The following is a 27946-nucleotide window of genomic DNA, read 5'->3' as shown; positions in this document are numbered from 1 at the left end:
CGACAGCCTGGTGGTGATGGGGATACTCAATCAATGGCATCTGATGAAGAAATTAATGATGAGGAGGATTTGGTTATGTTGTTGGATAGTAAAAGGAGGCGGACTGAGCGGGAAGGTGTCGTTCTTGGTGGGGAGGGGATTACGGCTAAGTTGGTTAGTGGAGTTGATGGACTTGTTGGGTCAAAAAATGAATCAAAGGTGGGCCTTGGTATGCAGGCCCACCCATAATCATGAGTATTATATCTTGGAATTTTCATGGGCTTGGGAACCCATGGGCTCAACAATTCTTGAAGGATCTTGTGGTCCAAAAGAAGCCCAATTATTTATTTTTGTGTGAAACTCTTGCTAAGAAGGATATGGTTGAACGGGTACGTGTGGCGATTGGGTTTGAAGGTGCACTTGCAATTGATTGTCAGGGGAAGAGTGGGGGTGTTGCTCTTTTGTGGAAGGATGAGGAGGATGTTCAAGTTTTGGACTATGGGGTGTCCTATATTGATGTAGTAATTTGTGGATGTGATCAAGGTCATTGGCGATTGATGGGGTTATATGGTGAGCCGAATAGGAATTTACGAAAAAGAACTTGGGATTTAATAAGGGAGTTGAAAAGTAAGTCTAGTTTGCCTTGGTGTATTATAGGTGACCTTAACAATGTTACTTCCCAAGATGACAAGAAAGGTGGTCATCCTTATCCGAGGTGGTTAGTGGAGGTCTTCAATGATACTTTGGTGGATTGTGGTTTACATGATCTTGAGTTGTATGGCTACCCGTACACTTGGGAGCGTAGTCGAGGCACGGCAGATCGGGTGGAGGTTAGAATTGATCGAGCGTTGGTGAATCAATCTTGGTTAGATTTCTTTCCTTTAGCCAAACTTTTTAATTTAGAGGTGTCTACTTCAGATCATACTCCTTTGAATTTGGTGTTGGTTAATGAAGTGGTGGTTGCTAGGAGTCATGTCTTTCGATTTGAAAATTCTTGGTTGAAAGAGCCTTTGTTTTTGAAATTGTTAAGAGTTGTTGGAATAGTGCTGAACCAAATGGTATTATTGATAAAATAAACACTTGTGGTGAAGTGCTTTGGCGTTGGGGAAAGGACTACTCAGGGAATTTTCCTAAAAGAATCAAAGAGTGTAAGTTGGAAGTACAAAGATGGAAGAGGGGCCTGTTGGAAGTTATTTTACCAGGATCTTAGATCTACTCACAAGTATGTTGATTTAACAACCTAAATATGAACTTCTAAAACGATGGAAAATTAAACACATAAAAGTAAGAGAAATCTTACATTGGGTGCAGCGGAATATATGTCTCCTCCCACTCAGATCTCTAACCCTTGATTCCTTTCTATCACAGAGTATAATCAAGATCTGAGCCCGATAGTCCTTCTTTGTTGTCTCTGAATTCTACACAGCCTTCCTCACTATGATTGAGGTATTACTTGATGTGTGTGGGCACTACTCTATCACTCATAGATTTCGAAACAGAGAAGGTAGAGAGAGAGAGAGAGGGTGGCGGCTTAGAGAGAGTTTTTGTGTGAGAAAATTCTGTCAAAATGTTGTTGTACAAAACCTGAAGCCTTTACCTTCTATTTATAGAAGACCACCTAGGGCTATGGTTGAATTAATTGGCATTTAAAAATTGAAAAATCAATGTGAAAAGGTAAGCAAGGTGGCCGACCTAGGCATTGTGGAAACAAGGCTTGCCACTTTTCCAACTTTCCTTTTCCTACATTGCTAGTTTCCTGTTTTGTCAAAAACTGCCAATTCCTTTGTTCAACCACATAAATGTCAAATCTAATTATTCAATAATTAAAATTAATTATCAAATAATATATTGTCATTTATTTATTAATAATAAAACTAATTAAAGTTTCCTAATTAATAAATATGCCCTTCAAAATCTCTATTTATTGTTTTGCCCTTAATAAGTGATAAATTCTCAAATAGACATAGTCTAACTTGAGAATTATAATTGATTAATTAAAATCAATTAAATGAGTCTTACAAGTAATATTGTCTCAACTAGTGGGGGGACCATGTGTCTATATATCCGAGCTTCCAATAAGCAGATAAAGAATTTACTACTTAAATTCACTGACTTATTAATTCTTCGTTGCATCCACAGATAGAACTTAGAATTGCACTCTCAGTATATAGAATGCTCTATATGTTCCACCATATAGACACATCATTAGTTATCCATTGTTATAATCCTAATGTGATCAATGATCCTCTATATGGATGATTTACATTGTAAAGGGACTTAATTACCGTAACACCCTACAATGTATTTTATCCTTAAAACACTTAACCCTGTATAAATGATATTTCAGCTAAGTGAAATGAGTACTCCACCATTTATCTCGTTTGGTTAAGCTCGAAGGAAATCATCCTTTGCTTACTATTCACCAGATAGAGGCTATAGATGTTGGGTTTTATGCCCTAAATAAAACTCATTTCAATATAATCAGATTTACTTATTAATATAGATCAGAAATAACATTTAATGTTGCATGGTTCACATGATTTATTTCATGATTATATGTACATAATGTATAAATTCATCTGAAACCCTTTTCACATACTTGATCCTGTTTATTGTGCCGTCAACACATTGGAAAGTAAACATGACTATGTGAATAAAGTTTCCTAGATTTATCAGACACAGGGTTTTACTGATATGATAATCTACAACAAGAGTTTACTTGTATTTGGAGAAATACTATGTTCTTTCCAGAACATTGGTTAAAGTAAAGCTCAGGTTGGATGCATGGAGTATGCATCGGAAGGGACCGATATTGAACTTTGACTTAGATTTATTAAACTTACCGTAATATCTATTCAAGTCAATATCGCCTAGTTGATCCTAGATCAAATGATCTTAATCCTGATATGATTAGGCTCAATCTTGAAAGGCTATTCGTGTTCTTTGATTTGTTAGTTAAGCCTACTTTTAGGTCAGGGTGATACGTACATTTTGGGAACACGGTAGTACAATTGAGTGGGAGCGCTATCATAAACATGGAATCTATAGCTTCTATCTGGCGAATAGTAAGCAAAGGATGATCTCCTTCGAGCTTGACCAAACGAACATAAATGGTGGAGTACTCATTTCACATAAGCTGAAATATCATTTATACGGGGTCAAGTGTTTTAAGGAATAAATACATTGTAGGGTGTAACGGTAATTTAATCCCTTTACAGTGTAGATCATTCATATAGAGGATCATTGATCACATTAGGATTATAACAATGGATAACTAATGATGTGTCTATATGGTGGAACATATAGAGCATTCTATATACTGAGAGTGCAATTCTAAGTTCTATGCGTGGATTCAACGAAGAATTAATAAGTTAGTGAATTTTAGTGCTAAATTCTTGATCTACTTATTGGAAGCTCGGTTATATAGACCCATGGTCCCCCCACTAGTTGAGATAATATTGCTTGTAAGACTCATGTAATTGGTTTTGATTAATCAATTATAATTCTCAAATTAGACTATGTCTATTTGTGAATTTTTCACTAAGTAAGGGCGAAATTGTAAAGAAAGAGTTTATAGGGGCATATTTGTTAATTATGATACTTTGTATGGTTCAATTAATGAATATGATAAATGACAATATTATTTAATAATTATTTATAGTTATTAAATAGTTAGAATTGGCATTTAAATGGTTGAATTAGGAAATTGGCATTTTTGAGAAAATCAGATACAAAAGGTGTTAAAATTGCAAAGTTGCAAAAAGCAAGGCCCAATCCACTAGTATAGGGCCAGCCACTTTTGTAGGAAATTTAAACTGATATTTTCATTATTTTAATGCCAAATAATTCAAACCTAACCCTAGTGGAATGCTATAAATAGATAGTGAAGGCTTCAGGAAAATTACACTAAAATTTCACACTAAAATTTTCTATTTTTCCTTCAGAGAAAAACCTGAGCCTTCTCTCTCCCTATCTTTAGCTGACCACTCTCTCTGTTCTTCCTTAGAATTTCGAAATCCTTAGTGTATGAGTAGTGCCCACACACATCAAGTGATACCTCAATCATAGTGAGGAAGATCGTGAAGAAAGATCATCAGCAAAGGAGTTTCAGCATCAAAGATTCAGAGAAAGAGATCCAGGTTCAGATATTGATAATGCTCTGCTACAGAAAGGAATCAAGGGCTAGATATCTGAACGGAAGGAGTCATTATATTCCGCTGCACCCAATGTAAGGTTTCCTAAACTTTATATGTGTTTAATTTATCGTTTTAGAAAGTTCATATTTAGGATGTTAATAAACATACTTGTGAGTAGATCTAAGATCCTGGTAAAATAATTTCCAACAACTGGCCTCAGAGCCATGGTAATTGATTTACTTACATGTAATTTGGACTTTAAAACGATTGTTTGTATGTTCTTTGGATGGTATCATGTTGTATTGAGTGTTATTTGATGATTGATTGATGATTGTGAAATTTTCGTGAAAAATAATTGTTATTTCGGTTCTGGCATTATTTTTATTGGATAGTATGGAAAAAATTAAGCAAGTTAGCCTTTTACAGAACTCAATTTGGATTTTATTTGAATTAGTTATGATTTTTTGAAGATTTGACAAAATCGGAAATTTTGTCTTGATAGTTTCCTACGATCGCAGAACTGTCCGTACAGTTTCGAATTTTTTCAATTTTCTTCAATTTTTCATACTTTTTCATGGAATTAACTTCCAATTTTTTGTATGGTTTTGTATATATACTATTACTATTCCTAATTCAATTCTAATTATCATTTTGAATTAATTTAATTTTTTTTAATTTAATTCAAGATATTAGTGTAATTTGAATTTGAATAGAATTAGTATTTATCTTTTTGCTTAAAAATCTATCTTATTTTTAAATTTGATTATATTTTTTTTTAAATTTAAGGTCAGATATTTTAAGATATTTATAATATCTTTTAAGATATTTATAATATCTTTTAAGATATTTTAAAAATATCTTATCTTTTAAGATTTTTTAATTAAATCTTTTTAGATATTTTGACCATATTTAAATTTAAAATAAGATATTTATAATCATGTAATTTTTAAATGATATAAGATATTTTGCTAATTTTTTTAAATTTTGTTATTTTATTTATTTAAATTACATTTAAAATTTGAAAAAGATATTTATTTATCTTTTCTAATTTTTTATTTAATTTTTATTTATAAAATAACATTTAAAATTTAAAAGTAGTTAGCAAATTTTTTTTTGAAATGATATTTAGGTTGGTTGAAACCTAATTTTTCAAAAATTGTAGGTTTAATTTTAAATTTAAATTTTTTAAAAAAATTTCGAATTTTTCAAATTTTTTTTTAAATTTTTCGAAAAATTATTTTTTTATTTAATTAATTATTGTCGAAATTAAATATTTAATTTAAAATTAAATAAATCCTACATCCAACTATCCAACTAACCTTGTTGCAGGAGTATGTGTTTTAGCTTATGTGTAAGTTTTTAAAACCTATTATTACTTGATTGCAAATAGCCATGGTTACTTTTTGCCGGATCTAATGATGCGATGGCTCCCTTAGTCAAGATAATAATTTGTAACGGTATATTTACAATCTTCTTTCATCTGTGTATAACCTAGCAACATGATAGGACCCATCCAAAGTGTGCCTGTGTGAGCCTATGTGTTTAATTTCATTATAGATGCATATAGGTTGTTGTTGCTAAAATAAATTATCATAGTTCTTGATAGAATTTATTTAGGCCCATTTAGTTATTGGGCTTATTCAATTAATAACAGTTGTTCTTATTAAGGTTAAATTCCTCTCTTTTGGGCCTTGTGTGAGAGTTGGGAGCCATAGAAGTGGGTACGACATCTTGAACCCGACACCCCCTCACACAAACCACCCCAATTGTGAAGGCCCATTTGCCTGATTTGAATGACTGTACTAGGTTAATTACACTAGTTTAACCTAATTAAAATTGATTAGCAACATAATTAATTTCATTTATTTTGAAATTAATTTAAGAAAAATATAGTTTAAAGAATTATTTTTTATTCTAAGCTAAACTATATGTATTTTCTTGTATTTAATTAAATATAGAATTATAACCATCTAGATTCTTTCTGGAACTTAATTTAAATTTTTCATTAAATATTCCTATTTAAGTTGATATTTAGTTATCTTCAACTAACCAACTTAAATGCGAATATCTTTTGAATTCAAAATTTCAAAATTAAGTTGAGGAATTTTAGGCATTGGTTATTAAGATTCTTTAGATATTTTTTAAGTTAATATCTTTTCGAATATTAACTTAAAATGGAATAATTTCAAATTAAGTGGTTACAACTTAATTTTTGATATTTAATTAAATTTAAATTTGAAAAATATTTAAGTTCTAGATTTTTTCTAGTCAACTTAAATTAGATATTTTTTCAAATTTTGTGGAAAAGATACTTAGTCAAATAAGATATTTTCTAGATAGTTATTTCTAGACTACTTATTATTTCTAATATTAAATAGGAAATATTATACATTGTGAAATTAATTATTTATTAATTAATTTTGGTACAATTTACTTTAAGTATATTTTTCCTAGTATTAAACTAGAGATTAATAATTAAGTCTTCTCTACACTTAATTATTTATTTCTTGAATTTAATACATTTAATTAATTTGAAAATTAAATATCTAAGTTGATTTTTATCATCATACTTAAATATTTCTTTTTCATGACATTTAATTAAATAGAAAATTATTTTTAGTTGAAATTTAATTTTTCAACTAAATTTAAATAATTTTCAAAATATATTTTTTCTTTATTTTATTAATCAATTTTTTTCGAAATTGCATTTCTTAAATGCTAGAATTTCGAATTTTATCTTGAAAAATAGATTAAGTTGTAAATTAATTATTTATTTTAATTAATTTTGGACCAACTTAAATCAATGATTTTTTCATTTATTGATTAATTTAAAATAAATTGAATTAAAGTATATTATTAGAAATTGAATTAATTAGTCAAAGGAAAATCTAGATAGATGATATTTTTGCTTGAAGTATTTTTCTAGTGTATTTAATTAAATAGAAAATTAATATTTAAGTTGATTTTCATCATCATACTTAAATATTTAAATTTTTCTTATATATTTAATTAAATAGGAAAATTATATTTTTCGTTGTAAATTAATTTTATTAATTAATTTTGGGCCAACATTAAATTAGAATAATTTTTCCAGGATTTATTTTTTATTTTTTATTTTAATATGCATTTTTCGAAAATTGTATTCTTATATACTTTAATTTTTCGAAATGCAATATATATTTATAGAAAATTAAATTTGAGTTGTAAATTAATTTAAATTAATTTTGTAACAACTTAAATTGAATATTTTTCTAAATATTTATTGGAAATTATTACTAAGATGGAAATAATTCATGTTATTTTCATATCCATCTAAGTAAAATTTATAAATATTAAATTAAAATTTATATTTGGAATTTTTCATTCTAAATTGGAAATTTTAATTAAATAAATATATATTTAAAATAAATAGAATAAATAAAGAGAATAAAAGAAAATACAACTCTTTTTAAATAATGAGCTTTATTATTAAGATATTCGATCTCCATTGTGGGTTTTACACCGCGTTTGTTTTAGTGAGTAATCCTCCCTAATGGAGGAACGTTCATTAGCAATTTCGCACCGTTTAACCTCGCATGATAAGTAGTTTGTAAGTGTTTTGTATGGTATGGATCACCCTAATGGTGGCGACCATACTTGACTTGCAAATTATGAAACAATGGTGGAAGCTCATAAGATAGAATTGCCTTGACTCTCGCCTAAACGGGACAACGCTGAATTCCAATCTTGATCGAATAAAAGGTTGCTAGAATGTTTAACATTTTAGACGAGCTGACAACTCTATTCAATGAATGGTAGCTTTGACTCTCGCCTAAACGGGACACTGATATCAGTTTGTTGAAAACCTTGGAAATTATTTAGGATTGTAAGTTTTAGTATTTTCACTTGTCATTCCTACTTGCTATATGTTTATAATTTCTAAATTATGTATGAATTTATATTGAACCATGTTATTTTCTGTTATTAAGTTGTAGTTTAATTTCGAATCTTCATTGTTGGTCTAACTTGGCTTGTTTATCTAATGAGATAAATCCCTAGTGGATTTTCACCATTAGACATTCATAATAGTGTTAGATCTCGAAAGATAAATATTGTATATGCGACATCTAGCTGTTCATCAATTGATGACACCTTAGACTAGTATTTTTACGATATGAAACAAGAAGATTATATAAATAAGATTACTTTGACTTTCGCTAATCGAAGCATCGTTGGATTCTTATTTTAAACGAAATTATCCTAATTCCTCTTAGCTTATTCATTTCGAATTAGCTTCAAAACATATCATTGGATGAATTGTCTATAAATCATTTCATGTCATTCTATATTTTCTCTTAAGAAATTAAATGACGCATATGATTATAATCCCGAAATTCTATTCCCAATTGATATAAATCCTCAATCTTAGAAATCTCCTACTTGTTAGGCAAATCTGACTTAGAGTTTGTATTAGTAGTGGTGGTCCAAGAAAGATTTACTCATTATATTTGGTTGAATTTAAGTCTTTGACTTTAATTTTAGAATCCAAACAGAAATTTTCTTATATTTCTAATTCCAGATACAATACAGTTACACTTTCTCAAGTGTTTAAATATCCATCTTTTATTAATGGATTCAAACTGTATGGAATATGAGTTAGGTATTCTGTGACCAGGATCCACTTGCACTATTCTAAGAACTCTTTGATGTAACTAAACCTATGTCATCAAAAGACACTACCATTTTTTTTAATCTATGGCATTTGTATCTTGTTCATAGTGAATTTGACATGATCAATCTCTGCAAAGAGTTAATATGCCTATATCCAGTGAAAGTAAGTTCATCTCATTCGCAGATGGATGTACATTCAGGGGTGAATATGAGTTTTTCGTTGTATTCTTAAAACGATCACTCTAGATTATACCTTATGCAAAGAAATTTGAAATGTTTGAAAAATTTCATTAATTTCTAGCAATGGTTAAAACCATAAAGGTAAGTGGTTAAAGATCTTGCGAACTGATAGGGGTGGAGAAATAGTTAGTAGATATGCAGTTCAAAGATCATTAAATTGATTTTTGAATTATATCCAAACTTACCTCCCCAGAAATTTCGAGTTGCATATTGATGATTAGTTACTAGTCGTTGCCTAATTCCTTCTATGGTAATACAATTTCAGAATGATGTAATGGTTGTATACTTAATGTAAATCATTACTAGATTCATGGATGACCTAATCAAAATCTTAAGAAAAGCTAGAACTGTTAACCATGGTTTGTTAGCTATTCTAAGTGATTAGGGGTGGACCATCCCATTGTCAATAGATAAGAAAGTGTTTGTTCAAACAAATACTACTTTTCTAAGAAAATGACTAAGTCTGAAAAACAAGTAGCAAATAAAGGAGATATTTAATTCTTGATTCCAAAAGTGTTCTATCATCTTACATATGATGATCCCACTGCCTCTGTTGTCTTGTCACAACCAAAGAGGTTAATACCATTTAGTTTTCTTCGACATAATTCGCGGTACCTTGTCGTAGTGGGAGAGTTTCTAGGAACTCACCTTCTTATGACTTGGGAGACACTAGTGATTAAAATCCATTGTGAGTTTAAACAAGTAATGGATTGTCAAGATAAGAAACTAAGAAGAAAGCCTATAGAACTATGGTTTAATCCATTCACATGGAATAACCTAAAGTTTTCTATTACAAGGACATAAAAGGAAATTTTCGTTTATAAGTCTATTCAATGGACTTAACAAAACTTCCTGTTCCTAGTATTACAGGTTTGAGTTTATCTAAACCTATGGCTTGTGGTATACTTGGTAATTACTTACTCTAATGCAAGCAACTTACTTTAGTAAAATGCTGAAGCATTTTCTTTCTAATGGAAATCTATAGAAGCTTCACAACTTCTTAGGTATAGATTTTATTTATCTAAGGAAAAGTCTCAACTATTCCAGAAAAGATAAAGCCATGAAAGAATTTCGTATATCAACAGTGAGAGGTCTTAGATATGCTTTTGTATGCCTTAGACCAGAAACCTGCTGTTGAGTGGGAGTAATGAGTAGGTATCAGATTAATCAAGGAGAAGAACATTGGAAGACAATCAAGTAAATCTTAAGATAAAGAAGAGGAACTATATGTTAGTCTATAAGGGTGTGTTTAAAACTCTTAGACTACACCATATCAGATTTCGAAATTTCCCTTTGTGCTAGTAAATCTTTCTGATAAGATGGTGATTACTCTGGGGGTGGAATAGTGATTTTGGAGAAGTGTAAAAACCTATCTGAAGTCTCTAGGTCTACCAGAGAGAGACTGAATGTTAAAGCTGCAGGAAAGGTACTTATTCAGTCTAAGGAAAGTTCTATACATCTTTGGCACCATTCCAAATTGCCTTAAACTACTAGTGTTAATTTCCTGATTAACCAAAAGTAGTTGCCAAAGATATAGAATGCAGTATCCCAAGAGAGTAGACATATAGAGAGGAATTTCACATTATCAATGATTTTGTGATTAAGGAAGAGTAATAGTGGAGAAAAGGTTGTGGTTAATTCAACCTTTCAGATCCTATTACGAGGAGTTTACTACTACTACACTTGATTTGCATATCGAGGTGTTGAGATTATTTGAAACGCACTTTTTGTTTTATATTAGTGCAAGTGGGAGTTTGTTGGGTTTTATGCCCTAAATAAAACTCATTTCAATATAATCAGATTTACTTATTAATATAGATCAGAAATAACATTTAATGTTGCATGGTTCACATGATTTATTTCATGATTATATGTACATAATGTATAAATTCATCTGAAACCCTTTTCACATACTTGATCCCGTTTATTGTGCCGTCAACACATTGGAAAGTAAACATGACTATACGAATAAAGTTTCCTAGATTTATCAGACACGGGGTTTTACTGATATGATAATCTACAACAAGAGTTTACTTGTATTTGGAGAAATACTATGTTCTTTCCAGAACATTGGTTAAAGTAAAGCTCAGGTTGGATGCATGGAGTATGCATCGGAAGGGACCGATATTGAACTTTGACTTAGATTTATTAAACTTACCGTAATATCTATTCAAGTCAATATCGCCTAGTTGATCCTAGATCAAATGATCTTAATCCTGATATGATTAGGCTCAATCTTGAAAGGCTATTCGTGTTCTTTGATTTGTTAGTTAAGCCTACTTTTAGGTCAGGGTGATACGTACATTTTGGGAACACGGTAGTACAATTGAGTGGGAGCGCTATCATAAACATGGAATCTATAGCTTCTATCTGGCGAATAGTAAGCAAAGGATGATCTCCTTCGAGCTTGACCAAACGAACATAAATGGTGGAGTACTCATTTCACATAAGCCGAAATATCATTTATACGGGGTCAAGTGTTTTAAGGAATAAATACATTGTAGGGTGTAACGGTAATTTAATCCCTTTACAGTGTAGATCATTCATATAGAGGATCATTGATCACATTAGGATTATAACAATGGATAACTAATGATGTGTCTATATGGTGGAACATATAGAGCATTCTATATACTGAGAGTGCAATTCTAAGTTCTATGCGTGGATTCAACGAAGAATTAATAAGTTAGTGAATTTTAGTGCTAAATTCTTGATCTACTTATTGGAAGCTCGGTTATATAGACCCATGGTCCCCCCACTAGTTGAGATAATATTGCTTGTAAGACTCATGTAATTGGTTTTGATTAATCAATTATAATTCTCAAATTAGACTATGTCTATTTGTGAATTTTTCACTAAGTAAGGGCGAAATTGTAAAGAAAGAGTTTATAGGGGCATATTTGTTAATTATGATACTTTGTATGGTTCAATTAATGAATATGATAAATGACAATATTATTTAATAATTATTTATAGTTATTAAATAGTTAGAATTGGCATTTAAATGGTTGAATTAGGAAATTGGCATTTTTGAGAAAATCAGATACAAAAGGTGTTAAAATTGCAAAGTTGCAAAAAGCAAGGCCCAATCCACTAGTATAGGGCCAGCCACTTTTGTAGGAAATTTAAACTGATATTTTCATTATTTTAATGCCAAATAATTCAAACCTAACCCTAGTGGAATGCTATAAATAGATAGTGAAGGCTTCAGGAAAATTACACTAAAATTTCACACTAAAATTTTCTATTTTTCCTTCAGAGAAAAACCTGAGCCTTCTCTCTCCCTATCTTTAGCTGACCACTCTCTCTGTTCTTCCTTAGAATTTCGAAATCCTTAGTGTATGAGTAGTGCCCACACACATCAAGTGATACCTCAATCATAGTGAGGAAGATCGTGAAGAAAGATCATCAGCAAAGGAGTTTCAGCATCAAAGATTCAGAGAAAGAGATCCAGGTTCAGATATTGATAATGCTCTGCTACAGAAAGGAATCAAGGGCTAGATATCTGAACGGAAGGAGTCATTATATTCCGCTGCACCCAATGTAAGGTTTCCTAAACTTTATATGTGTTTAATTTATCGTTTTAGAAAGTTCATATTTAGGATGTTAATAAACATACTTGTGAGTAGATCTAAGATCCTGGTAAAATAATTTCCAACAATAGATTCCATGTTTATGTTAGCGCTCCCACTCAATTGCACTACCGTGTTCCCAAAATGTACGTATCACCCTGACCCAAAAGTAGGCTTAACTAACAAATCAAAGAACACGAATAACACTCTCGAGATTGAGCCTAACCATATCAGGATTTAGATCATTTGATCTAGGATCAACTTAGTGATATTGAATTGAATAGATATTACGGTAAGTTTTATAAATATATTTCAAAGTTCAATATCGGTCCATTCCAATGCATACTCCATGCATCCAACCTGAGCTTTACTTTAACCAATGTTCTGGAAAGAACATAGCATTTCTCCAAATGCAAGGAAACTCTGTTGTAGATTGTCATATCAGTAAAACCCAGTGTTCTGATAAATCTAGGAATCCTTTATTCACATAGTCATGTTTACTTTTCACTGTGTTGTCAACACAATAAACATGATCAAGTATGTGAAAAGGGTTTGAATGAATTTATAAATCAACTAGACAAACAATTGATAAAGTGAACCAAAACATACACAAATGAATGAAAAATACTTCTGTTACTTTATTCATATTGAATAATCTGGATTACATTGAAATAGAGTTTTATTTAGGGCATAAAACCCAACAGCGCCGTGATTGGGTGTCCATTGAGAACTATAAAACTGCTTCTACTAATTTGAATAAAGTGTTGCTGCAGCGTGAGATTTTTTGGAAGCAGAGAAGCAAGCAACTTTGGTTGCGTGAAGGGGATAGTAATTCCAAATATTTTCATGCATCGACCACTGCTAGAAGACGTAGAAATTCGATACAAAAGCTAAAAGATTCAGCAGGTGTTTGGGTTAATTGGAAAGGCAGGCTTCCTTCGGTCATGGTGGAGTATTTTTCTACTTTGTTTACAGCTACAGCCGTGGCTGATAATGAGGTTATTCAGTGTGTTCCTTCGGCTGTGACAAGTGAACACAACAACAGATTGTTGGAACCGGTTTCGGATGATGAGGTTCGTCATGCTCTTTTCCAAATGCATCCGGATAAATCTTCCGGACATGATGGAATGACACTGGGTTTTTATCAAAAGTGTTGGAGCACTGTAGGTAATGATATTATCAATCTTGTTAAGAATTTTTTGTAGTTGGTTCTTTTCCAAGAGAGTTAAATCATACCAACATTGTGCTTATTCCTAAGAAAAAACATCCGGAGTCTATGACAGATTTGCGCCCTACATCTTTATGTAATGTGCTTTATAAGATTATTTTGAAGGTGTTGGCAAATCGGTTTAAAGATGTTTTGCCAATGGTGATCTCAAATCATCAAAGTGTTTTTCTTCCGGGCCGGTTAATATCGGACAATATTATGGTTGCTTTTGAGATTATGCATTATCTGAAGAGGAAGAGAGTTGGGAAGGAGGGATTTATGGCTATTAAACTTAACATGAGTAAAGCTTATGACCAAGTCGAGTGGAGTTTTATTGAGAACATGTTGATCCTTATGGGCTTTGACCAACATTGGGTTCATTTGATTATGTTCTGTGTGACTACGGTTTCGTATAATATTACTCATGGAGGTCATTCAATGGGGCCTATTACACCAAGCAGAGGGTTGCGTCAAGGAGATCCATTGTCTCCTTACTTATTTTTGATTTGTGCGAAGGGTCTCTTGTTGTTGTTAAAACATTATGAGCGGCATCATTGGTTGACTGGATGTCGAGTGGCTCGGGGTGCTCCTATGGTGTCTCATATGCTATTCGCGGATGACAGCTATGTGTTTTGTAAGGCTAATGAGAATGAAGCTCAGAATGTGTTGCGGCTTTTGCATAGATATGAGCTTGCTTCTGGTCAGCAAGTAAACTTTGCTAAGTCCTCTGTTTTCTTTAGCAACAATATTACTGTGGCTGTGCATGATCGTTTGTGTGGTCTTATGCGATTGAATGCGGCTTCGGATGATAGCTTTTACTTGGGTCTTCCATCCATCATGGGAAGAAATAAAAATGCCATTCTTGGCTTTTTGAAGGAAAAACTGAAGAAGAAAATTTTTAGTTGGGAGACTAAGTTTTTGTCTAAAGCTGGCAAAGAAGTTTTGATCAAGTCAGTAGCTCAGGCTTTACCTAATTATGCAATGAGTGTTTTTCTTTTGACTCATGAAATCTGGTCGAGCCTTGAAGGGATGATGGCGAAGTTTTGGTGGAAATCCCAATCGAGTTCTTCTAGTAAGGGAGTGAGTTGGGTTAGTTGGAAGAAGCTTTGTCAACATAAAAATGTTGGTGGTCTTGGCTTTCGCGACCTTCGTGATTATAATCTTTCTTTTTTGGGAAAACAAGGTTGGCGACTGCTTACTATGGAGGACACACTTGTGGCGAAAATCTATAAAGCAAGGTATTATCCGCATGGTTCATTTCTTAATGTCGAGCTAGGACAAAACCCAAGTTTCATTTGGAGGAGCATTTGGGCTGCTCAAGATCTTGTAAAAAATGGTGCTAGAAGATCCATTGCTAATGGTTCTTCGGTTAGCATTTTACACGATCCTTGGTTACCCAATGATTCTAATCCGTTTGTTTTGTCCAATAATACGGGCCTTGTTGATCAATATGTTTCTAGTTTGATGGTAGTTGGGGAGAGGTCTTGGGATGTTGAACTTCTCTGTAAAGTCTTTTTTTGGCAAGTTAGGTGACAAAATAATTTTTCCTTTTTATGGTAAGATTGCTATGCATTCATTTTCGAATTCTTACCTCTTTTATTCGGTTATTAGTTGCCATTTTCCTTGTTTGGAAAGTTACACTTTCAGCTGAACTTTCCTTTATTGAAAACTTCTCAAAAGAGAAGGAATTCTCTTTTGGAAAGTTGTTTTTTTTAGGGAAACTTTGTTTATTGCCTTTTCCTTATTGATTTCGATTGTATCTTGATACAATCAGAATATCTAATCTGTTTTTGGCAGGAATCAAGCATTGAAAGAAGATCGGACCCGATTTTAGTAAGTCTCCCGTTTCGGCGTATCCGTGCTGCGTCAGCATCCGAATCTGATGTAGCAGATCGTGTTTCTTTTGGAAAGTTTTTGTACAGCTGCTAATTCGAACTTGTGGTTGCCTCTTTGGTTTCTATGATCTATAAATAGAGCCTAGAGAGCAACCATTCGAATTACCTCTTCTATTATTCATTTTTTACATTTATCTTTTGAGAGAAGAGAGTGTTTCTTTGTTTTGTGAGAGCCTAGTTGTTCACCTAGGTTCTAGTTGTTCTATTTCTGTTCTTACTCTATCCTAGAGGTTGTGAAGAACTACTTGACTGAACAAGAGTTTGGTCTTCGGGAGAAGACTTGATAAAGCCTTACTTCGGGAGGAAGTAAGCACTTGGTCTTCGGGAGAAGACTTGTTAAAGCCTTACTTCGGGAGGAAGTAAGCACTCACACTTCAAAGACGAAGGGAGTTCGGGCTTGAAGGTGTTTCAAGAAGTCAGATTCATAAAGTGGATTACAAAGGATTGCGGCAATACTTTAGAGGGAGTCTAAACTTGTTTAAGTCAATTGTCTTTGTAATTTTGATACTTTATTAATTGATTTCATTCTCTAGGCGTGGCCCCGTGGACTAGGAGTGTTCGAGAGAACACTAATACCACGTATAAATCTCTTGTGTCAAGTTATTTATTTTTCTGCAAATATTTTATATTCTTTCTGTTCAGTTTTGCTGTAGCAGAATTACTTTCTACTGCTGCAAACTCTTACAGTTTTTATATTTCTCTTATATATAACTGACATTTGCAAAAACACAGTTTTTCAATTGGTATCAGAGCGGGACACTAAACTCTTAGTGTGGTCCTATAACGTTTTTGTTAGAATGTCATTTTTTGCAGAAGGAAGTTCTAGTTCTAGACCACCGTTGCTTAATGACTCTAACTATCCTTATTGGAAAGTTAGAATGAGGGCCTTCATCAAATCTCAAGATGAGAAGGCGTGGAGAATGGTTCTATCAGGTTGGTCTCCTCCAGTTGAGACAGATTCTTCAGGTAATACTATTATAAAATCTGAACTGGAATGGTCTATTGAAGATGATAAACTATCTGCCTACAATAGCAAAGCCTTGCATGCTATCTTTAATGGTGTAGGTGAGGGTTACATTAAACTTATATCATCTTGTGTTTCTGCTAAGGAAGCTTGGGAGATTCTTCAAACTCAGTTTGAAGGAACTTCTGATGTGAAAAGATCTAGATTTATCATGCTTCAAACTAAATTTGATGAGCTTAGAATGTCTGATAATGAAACTTTAACTGAATTCTATGAAAAATTATCTGACATTGCTAATGAATATTTTGCTCTTGGAGAAAAGCTTGATGATTCTGTTCTTGTGAGAAAAATTGTTAGAGTTCTTCCAGAAAGGTTTGATACTAAACTTTTGGCAATGGAGGAAGCTAAAGATTTTAGCACTATGAAAGTGGAAGAATTGATGGGTTCCTTATGTACTTTTGAATTAAATCAACAGATTAAACAAAAGGACAAACCCAAGTCCATTGCTGATAAAGGTAAAAGTATTGCTTTGAAAGTTGCTGATAATGAAAATTCTGATAGTGAATGCGATGATGAGATTGCTTTATTAACTAAGAATTTTCAGAAATATATGAAAAAGATGGGAAATAAAAAGAATATTTCGAAAGGTTCAAAAGGTAATACTTTCATTAAACCATCTGTCTCTAACAAAAAGGGAATTCAGTGCAGGGAATGTGGAGGTTTTGGGCATATTCAAGCTGAGTGTGCAAACACTTTGAAAAAGAATAAGAAAAGTTTCAATGTCACTTGGAGTGATGATGAAACCGAAAGTGATGAAGATATTGCTGAAAATATTGCCCTAACCTCTGTTATGACTAATGTGTTGTGTGATTCACAGGTGAAAGATAGATTGGTATGTCTGAATAATACCACCAAACAAGAGGAATCAGATTCAGATGAGTCTGAAATCTGTGAAGAATCTCTTGCTGAATCATACAAAGTCATGTATGAAAAATGGATTCAGGTTGCTTCTGAAAATAGAGAGTTAAATAAATTGAATAAAAAATTGTCTCATCAGATTGAAATGTGTAATTTGAAAATAAAAGAATATGAGACAAGTTTTTGTGATAAAAATGAAAAAATCTCTCTATTAAAGAAGGAACTTGAAAACTTTAAGAAAAATGTTCAAATGCTTAATCCTGGATCTTCTATTTTTGAAAAAGCTCAGAATGCAGGTCAGAGAGGTTTCGCAGGCCTTGGTTCTAATGGAATGGAAAGTTCTGGAGTCACGAAGTTTGTAAAATCTAGTGTTCCAACGAATCATCTTGAGGCTACAAACTCTGCCGTAACAGTTTCACAGCCTGTGGCAGCAAGAACAGCTTCTGATGCTGCAAAATCTCCAGGATTTTCGAAAAGTGTAAGATCTCAGGTAAAAAGAGTTGTTCCCATTTGTCATTTTTGTGGTAGAAAAGGACATATCAGACCTAAATGTTTCACGTTGAACAATCTGTTTAAAACAAATTATTTTGATAATTTAAAAAAATCTCAAAAGAAACATAAAGGTTTGAAACAAATATGGGTGAAAAAGAAGTGTCTAGCTGGTTTTTCTGATAAAACTGCTGCATCTCAAATGTGGTATTTTGACAGTGGTTGCTCTAGACATATGACAGGTGACAAGGATTTTTTGACTAACATTCGGCCTATGCTATGTGGAGAAGTCACTTTTGGTAATGGCCTATCTGGAAAAGTTGTTGGTATGGGAACTCTAAATTTTGAAGGGTTACCTAGACTGAAAAATGTGATGTTAGCTGAAGGACTGAGGGCTAATTTACTTAGCATCAGTCAAATCTGTGATCAAGGGTTTACTGTTTCTTTTGATAGTGATCATTGTTATGTTCTGAATGATGACAATGAATGTATCTTGCAAGGATTTCGATCCAATGATAACTGTTACACTCTAACCCCTGTGTTTACTTGTCATTCAGCTATCAACAACACCACAGATCTGTGTCATGCCAAGCTTGGGCATATTAATTTTAAAAACCTGAAAAAATTGTCAAATGCAGGTATTGTTCGAGGTCTTCCCAAGCTTGGTAAGGAAAGTGAAGGTAAGTGTGAACCGTGTCAACTTGGGAAACAATTAAAAATCACTCACAAGCCTGTGTCTGATATCAATACCTCAAAGGTATTGGAATTGCTTCACATGGATCTTATGGGTCCAATCCAAGTTGAAAGTTTGAATGGTAAACGATATATCTTTGTGTGTGTTGATGATTTCTCTCGTTTTACTTGGGTAGATTTCTTAAGAGAAAAATCTGACACTTTTGATGCCTTTAAAACTCTTTGTCTGAGATTAAGAGTTGAGAAAGGTTGTAATATTGGGAAAATTGTTCGAATTCGAAGTGATCATGGTAAGGAGTTTGAAAATTCTGTGTATGATGATTTTTGCAAGTCTACAGGTATAACTCATGAATTTTCAGCTCCCAAAACTCCTCAACAAAACGGAGTTGTTGAGAGGAAGAATCGAACATTGCAGGAAATGGCAAGAGTGATGTTAAATAGCAAGAAGTTGACAAAGCGCTTATGGGCTGAAGCTATTAACACAGCTTGCTACATAATAAACAGAGTGTTTATTCGTCCAGGTACCTCAAAAACATCTTATGAAATCTGGAAAGGTAAGCGCCCCAATGTAAGTCATTTTCATGTTTTTGGATGTGTGTGTTATGTCTATAGAGATCGTGAGCATATTGGTAAATTTGATGCTAAAAGTGATGTTGGTGTGTTTATTGGATATTCCTTAAACAGTAGAGCTTATCGTGTTTATAACATGAGAACTCAAACTGTTTTGGAATCAGCTAATGTGGTTGTTGATGATTTTAGAGATTTTTCAGAGTTTTCCACAGAAGCCAAGATGGATAGTCTCATGGATACTCCTCTAGAAGTTGCAACAGCAGATCCTGATGCAGCAGAACCCATTGTTGATGCTGCAAATGACGAATCTGCTGCTGCAACTGAAACTGGAGAACCAGAACCGTCTATCTTGACTCATCCAAACATCATCACTGACTCTATTCAGAAAGAACCAAGTACCAGAGTCAAACTGAATCATCCCAAAAATCTCATCCTTAGAAATCCTGAAGAAAGCATGGTAACTCGCAGAAGGTATATTAACTTAATCAGCTTTCTTTGCTTTGTTTCTCAATATGAACCGAAAAAATGTGAAGGAAGCCATGACCTTTGAGGAATGGCTCAATGCAATGCAAGAGGAACTCAACCAATTTGTTCGCAACAAGGTATGGATTTTGGTCCGAAGACCAAAAGGTATAAATGTTATTGGAACAAAGTGGTTGTTTAAAAATAAAAGTGATGAGTTCGGTACAATTGTGAGAAACAAGGCTCGTTTGGTGGCACAAGGGTACACACAGGTAGAAGGTATTGATTTTGATGAAACTTTTGCTCCTGTTGCAAGATTAGAATCAATTCGTTTACTTTTGTGTATTGCTTGTATTCTGAATATTAAATTGTTTCAAATGGATGTGAAATATGCCTTCCTAAATGGTATTTTGAATGAGGAAGTTTATGTTGAGCAACCAAAAGGATTCGAAGATCCTCAATTTCCAGACCATGTATACAAACTTGAAAAAGCTTTGTATGGTCTGAAACAAGCTCCTCGAGCTTGGTATGAAAGGTTGACTCAATTTTTACTTTCTCATGGCTATCACAGAGGTAGTTTGGATAAAACTCTTTTCATCAAACATATAAAATCTGATTTTATCATTGCTCAAATTTATGTTGATGATATAGTTTTTGGTTCTACATCTAACCATGAAGTGCAGGTATTTGTTGATCAAATGAAAAGTGAATTTGAAATGAGCATGGTTGGTGAGCTTAATTTCTTTCTGGGTCTTCAAGTGAGACAAATGGAAGGAGGTACATTTGTATCTCAAAGCAAGTATGCTAAGAACCTTGTCAAGAAATTTGGCCTTGAATCGGCTAAGCAGGTAAGTACTCCTATGAGCACCACACTGAAATTAACAAAAGATGAGAATGGAGTAAAGGTAGACACTACACTCTATCGTAGCATGATTGGAAGTCTTTTGTATTTAACTGCTAGTCGTCCTGATATACGTTTACGGTGTGGGAGTGTGTGCTAGATATCAAAGTAATCCTATGGAATCTCATGTATCAGCTGTAAAAAGGATTATTAGATATGTTAATAGCACTCCTGATTATGGAATTTGGTACTCGAAAGATACCAATTCAAATCTTGCTTGTTTTAGTGATGCAGATTGGGCAGGAAATGCTAATGATCGAAAGAGCACAAGTGGAGGGTGTTTCTTTCTTGGGAATAATCTAGTATCTTGGCATAGCAAGAAACAGAATTCCATCTCCTTATCCACTGCCGAAGCTGAGTACATCGCTGCTGGCAGTTGTTGTACTCAACTATTGTGGTTGAAACAAATGTTGATTGATTATGGGTTTTAATTGGGTGTTTTGACTATTTTTTGTGACAATACTAGTGCCATAAATATTTCCAAAAATCCTGTTCAATATTCTAGAACAAAGCACATTGACATAAGACACCACTTTATCAGGGAACTTGTTGAAAATAAATCATTGCAATTAGAATATGTTGATACTGAAAAACAATTAGCTGATATTTTCACAAAGGCCCTAGATGCAAGTCGCTTTGACTCCCTCAGAAAGTCTTTGGGAGTTTGCATTGTTTAATTTTATCTGTTCATAATTGTTGTACAATAGTGTTATGTGATTCATCTCTAGCTCTTAATCGTCTATCATTGTATTTTGACAAATCATGTTTATGCTTTTGGTTTATAATTAGTTAGGATCTCAGTCTGATCATACTTTGTGATGTTGTGCTAAAAGGTTCATGTTACTCTTTATGTGTGTCTAGGATTAAATAATGTTCTTATACAGAGTTGAGCAATTTTTGTTTCAGTCTTGTCAGGCCCCTTGCTGGAATAGAGCTACCCATACTGAGGTGTGAAAGCCATCTGATGAGTAAGCTGGAACATTGTAATTAGCAACTATGATGAGGATGCACTACCATAGAAAAGGGCTACCTTCAGTATGGTGTGAAAGCATCCAGTTGCGGGATCAAATTGAAAAAGGCGAAAATGAAAAATCTTGCCAAGGACAATGATCCTATTTTCACTGCACACACTTATGTCTGACAAGTGTGTTCAAATCTGTAAGTCTCCTCTATTAAAAGTAAATTGATAATCCTGGTTCAAAATTTTAAGTAACATGCATATCTTTTTCCTCAACATCAATTAAGTATGATTATTTCATGAGATACTAATTAGTTATTTTCCTTAAAAGCATAACATGTATTTTATTTTGTCAATTGTCAATGATATTTGATTTCTTTTGCTTGGTTCGAATCACATATATTTATTGTACACATTATATTTTATTTTCGATTTTAATTTAAATAAAAAAAAAGGAGGGAGGCGTGTGACTTGCTTCATGGGTTAAGAAAATCTTGTGCATAAATGGTAAGTATCAACATTCATTCTTTCTTTGATTTATTATGATATTTTTCCAAGTAAAGATTAATCTTTATATGGTAATGTGCCTTTATTCTTGAAAGATTGATTTATTTTTGGAAAATTTTTTTGGCATTTCTAGTTTCCTTTTATTTATTTTTTTTTAAAAAAAAGGGAAAGGGGAAAGGAGTTGAGAAGTGGGCGGTTTCCTTTTTTGGTTCATGGGCTGGCGGTTACCATTTGAATTTTCAAAATTGGTTTCCTTCTTCTTGTTTTTGATTCCAAGGTTATATAAACCAAATTTTGACACTTAATTCACCACCTACCCGAACCCTCATTCTTGTTTCTTTGTCTGTCACTATTCATCTTCTCTTTCAGTTCCAAAATGGTGAGAACCAAGAATCTAGGGCACACTAAAAAGTTAGAAGAAACCGTTCCAACTCCTTCTAGTGCACCCCCTGCTGCCTCAGTTCCTCCTCCTGCTGTTGCAAAGCCTGGAAATTCATCGCTTCCCCAGCGTGAATCTCAAGCCGAGAAGCCAAAACGTCCACCCAAGCAAGTTGCTCGCAAATCGGTAAGGCCCTATCGCACCTGGACTTCCTCGTCTGAATCCTCAAAGGAATCTCCTCCTCCATTGGCTGTTCCACCTCCTGCTGCATCAATGGCTGGCTCCACTCCAACAGGCCCTTCCACTCGAACTCGAGCCCAGCAAGCCTCGGCTGAGAAAGAACTTCGAGCCTCTCAATCTCGAGAGAAGACTGTCCCTCCAGCCAAGAAGAAACTCAAGAATAATCCTCCCTCGGCTTCATCGAGTTCCAGTTAAGAAGAAGAGGATCCAATGGAAGTCTCTTCAGACAAATCAGTATCTCTGCATACTGAAAAGGACAGTGAGGACACAGAACTCGAGCCAGAGCCTCCTCGTTCAAAGCGCACGCAAAGAAAGGCCTCTGCTGCTGCCAAAGGCAAGCAGCCCATGGAAGATCCTACATCTGGTAATATCCCTTCCTCTCTTTCTGGCTGTCCTTGTTTTTATTATCGAGACAATGAGCGTGACTGTAATCTATATGCAACCCGTAAGTTTGAAAGTGAGAGGAATTATGATTTGCATGCCCATCGTGTTTATGGTATTGTAAAGTACATTCAATTTCATCAATGGGAAAACACTCTTACTGGTTTCATTGGATACATTGCGAACATTGTTAAGGATTTTTATGCTAATCTTACTGATGATTTCCTTGATGAGAACTCTAGACTTTATCGAAAAGTTTATGTTAGGGGTCATTGGTTCTCGTTTTCTGAAAAGGACATTGCTCAAGCTTTGCAATTGCCTGAGAATGTATCCAATGCTGTGATGTCCATGGATCGTGAGTTGATGCACTCTGAACTCACTGGTGCTCGTTCAGAATTGAAACCAGGGGAGAGTCTTCGAATCACTCACCTCACTTTTGCTCATGCTTCCCTTATGCGGTTTGCACTAAGCAATTGGGTTCCAAATTCTAACAAGACCGTGGTGTCTCAAGAAGTGGCTACACTCCTATACCGCATCACTTCTGGAACTTCCATTGATCTGGCCTCACACATTCTAAACCAGATTGTCTCCTTCCGAAGAGGTAAAAAGCCAACCTTCAAACTTGTATTTCCAAATCTAATTTATAAGGTTTTATCTTCTCAGAAGAATGTGGCCCAATCACATGAAACACTTGAGCCTCCCATCACTGGACCTACATTCCAACCCTCAGAATACTTTGATGGTGTGTTTCAAAAACGGCCAAAGGCTGGTGCTGCTGCTGCTTCTGCTGGTGCAAGTTCAGGCTCTGCTGCAGCAGAACTCCTGGAAGTCAAGTCTGAACTTCAGAATGTGTATATCACTTCTGCTGGTCCACTTTGATTAAACTCTACAAAGATTAAAGTGTTCTTAGTTTGTTTTTTTTAATTAAACTTGGGTCTATTTTTTGTTCTTTGTTTACTTTGGCACTCCGATAAACAAAAAGGGGGAGAGATATTTATGTTTTGGTTTGTTGCCCAACTCTGGACCCTTTTTCCAGGGGGAGTTGTGGTTTGTTAGTACGTGTGAACTTAATGTTTAAAGTTAGCATGATCTTTGGTTTTATTGTGATACTCAATTGTGTTACTCAGAGGAGTAGTATCTTTTGCTCTTGCTAACTTTGCATTGCAGGTACTTCATGGTAAAAATTATTTTGTTCATCTAAAGTGCCAAAGGGGGAGATTGTAAAGTCCTTTTTTGGCAAGTTAGGTGACAAAATAATTTTTCCTTTTTATGGTAAGATTGCTATGCATTCATTTTCGAATTCTTACCTCTTTTATTCGGTTATTAGTTGCCATTTTCCTTGTTTGGAAAGTTGCACTTTCAGCTGAACTTTCCTTTGTTGAAAACTTCTCAAAAGAGAAGGAATTCTCTTTTGGAAAGTTGTTTTTTTTAGGGAAACTTTGTTTATTGCCTTTTCCTTATTGATTTCGATTGTATCTTGATACAATCAGAATATCTAATCTGTTTTTGGCAGGAATCAAGCATTGAAAGAAGATCGGACCCGATTTTAGTAAGTTTCCGTTTCGGGCGGTCTTTGCGTCAGCATCCGAATCTGATGTAGCAGACGTGTTTCTTTTGGAAAGTTTTTGTACAGCTGCTAATTCGAACTTGTGGTTGCCTCTTTGGTTTCTATGATCTATAAATAGAGCCTAGAGAGCAACCATTCGAATTACCTCTTCTATTATTCATATTTTACATTTATCTTTTGAGAGAAGAGAGTGTTTCTTTGTTTTGTGAGAGCCTAGTTGTTCACCTAGGTTCTAGTTGTTCTATTTCTGTTCTTACTCTATCCTAGAGGTTGTGAAGAACTACTTGACTGAACAAGAGTTTGGTCTTCGGGAGAAGACTTGATAAAGCCTTACTTCGGGAGGAAGTAAGCACTTGGTCTTCGGGAGAAGACTTGTTAAAGCCTTACTTCGGGAGGAAGTAAGCACTCACACTTCAAAGACGAAGAGAGTTCGGGCTTGAAGGTGTTTCAAGATGTCAGATTCATAAAGTGGATTACAAAGGATTGCGGCAATACTTTAGAGGGAGTCTAAACTTATTTAAGTCAATTGTCTTTGTAATTTTGATACTTTATTAATTGATTTCATTCTCTGGGCGTGGCCCCGTGGACTAGGAGTGTTCGAGAGAACACTGATACCACGTACAAATCTCTTGTGTCAAGTTATTTATTTTTCTGCAAATATTTTATATTCGTACATTCGGTTTCTTTGTAGCAGAATTACTTTCTGCTGCTGCAAACTCTTACAGTTTTTATATTTTCTTATATATAACTGACATTTGCAAAAACACAGTTTTTCATTCTCAATGATATGTTTGAAGAGAGAGATATAAATTTGATTAGAAGCATACAACTTAGTCATTCTCGGGCTATGGATGGTTGGTATTGGAATATGGAGTCTTTGGGATTTTACTCGGTTAAAAGTGCCTACAAGTTCCTTCAATCATCTAGAGGGAATTGGTTGTTTATGCAAGATGAGAATTGTTGGAAGAATTTATGGCAGCTGCCCATTCCTTCTAAAGTTCATCATTTTCTTTGGAAAGCTTGTTCTGGTTGCCTCCCAACTAAGGTACAACTTCAATCTAAACATGTTAATGTTGATCTCTTGTGTCCTTTGTGTAATATGCATGTGGAGACAATATTTCATGTGTTGTTGGACTGTTCTTTTTCACGATCTTGCTGGGCACTTTCTGCTGTAAACCAGTCGACTGCTGGTGCAAATGCCGAGTTGAGCAGCTGGTTTTTTGACCTTCTTGCTGACTGCAGTGAGGTTGTGGTGGTGAAGCTGCTATGTTATGTTGGAGTATTTGGAATACTCGCAATGAAGTGCAATGGCAGAACAAATCTCAGACTGCTTTGGAGGTGGTAAAGTCGGCAAAACATGTCCTTGGCCAATGGAAAATTACAAAGTTTGAGACCCCTAATGCGTTATTTGCTATAGGAGACACTTCACATAATAATTGTTGGCGTAAACCTGATGTTTTTACGGTCAAGGTGAATGTCGATGGTGCGACTTTTAAGGCTCACCAAAAATTTAGTTTTGGTTGTGTTGCACGTAATAATCATGGCAAGCTACTTGAAGCTATTTCTGAAAGTAGATGGGGCTGTGTGTCTGCAGAAATAGCTGAGGTTATTGGCATTAAGGAGGCGCTTAGTTGGATAAAGCGTAAAGGTTGGGATGCGGTGGTTGTTGAGTCTGATGCGTTAGGGAGGTCTGGTGTTGTTCGTAAAGAAGAAAGATGGATCTCTTCGGATGTGTATAGATTATCATGAGTTAAATAAGCTGACAATCAAAAACAAGTATCCATTGCCTAGAATTGATGACATGTTTGATCAGCTTCGGGGTAAGGCAGTGTTCTCTACGATTGACCTACGTTAGGGTTATCATCAACTGAGAAATCAGGAGGAAGACATCTAGAAGACTGCATTTCGGACCAGGTATGGTAACTATGAATTTTTGGTGATGTAATTTGGATTGACAAATGCTTTGACAGCCTTTATGGATGTCATGAATAGAGTGTTTAAGGATTTCATCAATAATTTTGTTATAGTATTTATCGATGGCATCCTTGTATACTCTCAGACGGAAGTGGAGCATGAGAAACATCTCTGGATTGTTTTACAACGACTTAGAGAACATAAGTTGTATGCAAAGTTTAAAAAGTGTGAATTCTATTTATTAGAAGTATCCTTCCTAGGGCGTATTGTCAGAAAGGATGGAATTATGGTTGATCTGGGAAACATTGAGTCAGCTAAGAATTGGCTAAGGCAAAGAATAGTTACTTAGGTTTGAAGTTTTCTCGGGATTGTAGGGTATTATCGACATTTCGTAGAAGGTTTCTCTAAGATTTCAATTCCATTGACGGAATTGAGTAAAAAGAAATAACAGTTTACATGGTCTGACAAGTGTGAAACGAGCTTTCAAGAGCTGAAGCAATGATCAATCATAGCACCAGTGTTAGCTTTACCATCAAACCAAGAAAGGTTTGTTGTTTATTGTGATGCATCAAGACAGGGTCTGGGATTTGTTTTGATTCAAGCTGACAAAGTCATTGCTTATGCTTTCTAGCAGTTAAAGGATTACAAGCAACATTGTCCGACACATGATTTGGAATCAGCTACAGTTTTGTTTGCCCTGAAGATATGAGAACATTATTTGTATGGGGAGAAGTCTGAGATTTGTACAGACCACAAGAGTCTCAAGTATTTCTTCACTCAAAAAGACCTAAATATAAGACAAAGGCAGTGGTTAGAACTAGTCAAGGATTATGACTGTGAGATTTTATATAATCTCGAGAAAGCTAATATAGTGGCAGACGCTTTGAGCATAAAAGGTCCCTGGTAGGTTTTTAGTACAATAATGATAGTACCTCAATTGGCTTCAGATATGATTAAAGTTGGAATTGAGTTGGTGGTTGGGAAATTTCATAACTTGACACTTCAATCAGACTTGTTCGAAAGGATCAAAAAGGTGTAGTTGGAAGATTCTAAGCTAGTTAAGATTCGAGAGGAGGTATTGGAGGGTCGGCCTAAGGACTTCTCAATCTTGAATAATGGAATATTACTTTTTAAGGCTCAAGTTTGTGTTCCGAGCAGTGATGAGCTCAGAAAGGAGATATTTGAGGAGGCTCATACTACACCTTATTCATTGCATCTAGGAATCACCAAAATGTACCAAGACTTGAAGCCTTATTATTGGTGGTGCAAAATGAAGAAAGACACGGTTGAAAACGTGTCAAGGTGCTTAACTTGTCAATATATC

The 27946-nt window shown here is 34.2% G+C and overlaps 1 protein-coding gene across 1 annotated transcript; it reads left to right on the top strand.

The window, feature by feature from the left end:
• The first annotated feature begins 230 nt into the window (after positions 1-230).
• LOC115695103 (uncharacterized) lies at positions 231-26457 on the top strand. Its single transcript, XM_061118059.1, has 6 exons — positions 231-549; positions 637-809; positions 13351-13740; positions 13911-15308; positions 25478-25954; positions 26023-26457. Exons 1-6 carry the CDS (start codon positions 231-233, stop codon positions 26455-26457), a joined length of 3192 nt encoding a protein of 1063 aa, XP_060974042.1.
• The last annotated feature ends 1489 nt before the right edge of the window (positions 26458-27946 follow it).

The sequence above is a fragment of the Cannabis sativa genome, chromosome 6, assembly GCF_029168945.1.
Source record: "Cannabis sativa cultivar Pink pepper isolate KNU-18-1 chromosome 6, ASM2916894v1, whole genome shotgun sequence".
Taxonomy (NCBI): domain Eukaryota; kingdom Viridiplantae; phylum Streptophyta; class Magnoliopsida; order Rosales; family Cannabaceae; genus Cannabis; species Cannabis sativa.
Note: the sequence above shows the minus strand (reverse complement) of the source record. Positions and strands in the feature narration are given on the sequence as shown.

Coding starts and splice junctions, on each gene's coding strand:
- LOC115695103 (XM_061118059.1), top strand. CDS start 231: ATGAGTATTATATCTTGGAATTTTCATGGGCTTGGGAACCCATGGGCT. Junction 15,309..25,477: donor GTAAAGTCTTTTTTTGGCAA/GTTAGGTGACAA, acceptor GCAAAAACACAG/TTTTTCATTCTCAATGATAT. Junction 25,955..26,022: donor TTCTTGCTGACTGCAGTGAG/GTTGTGGTGGTG, acceptor GTGCAATGGCAG/AACAAATCTCAGACTGCTTT.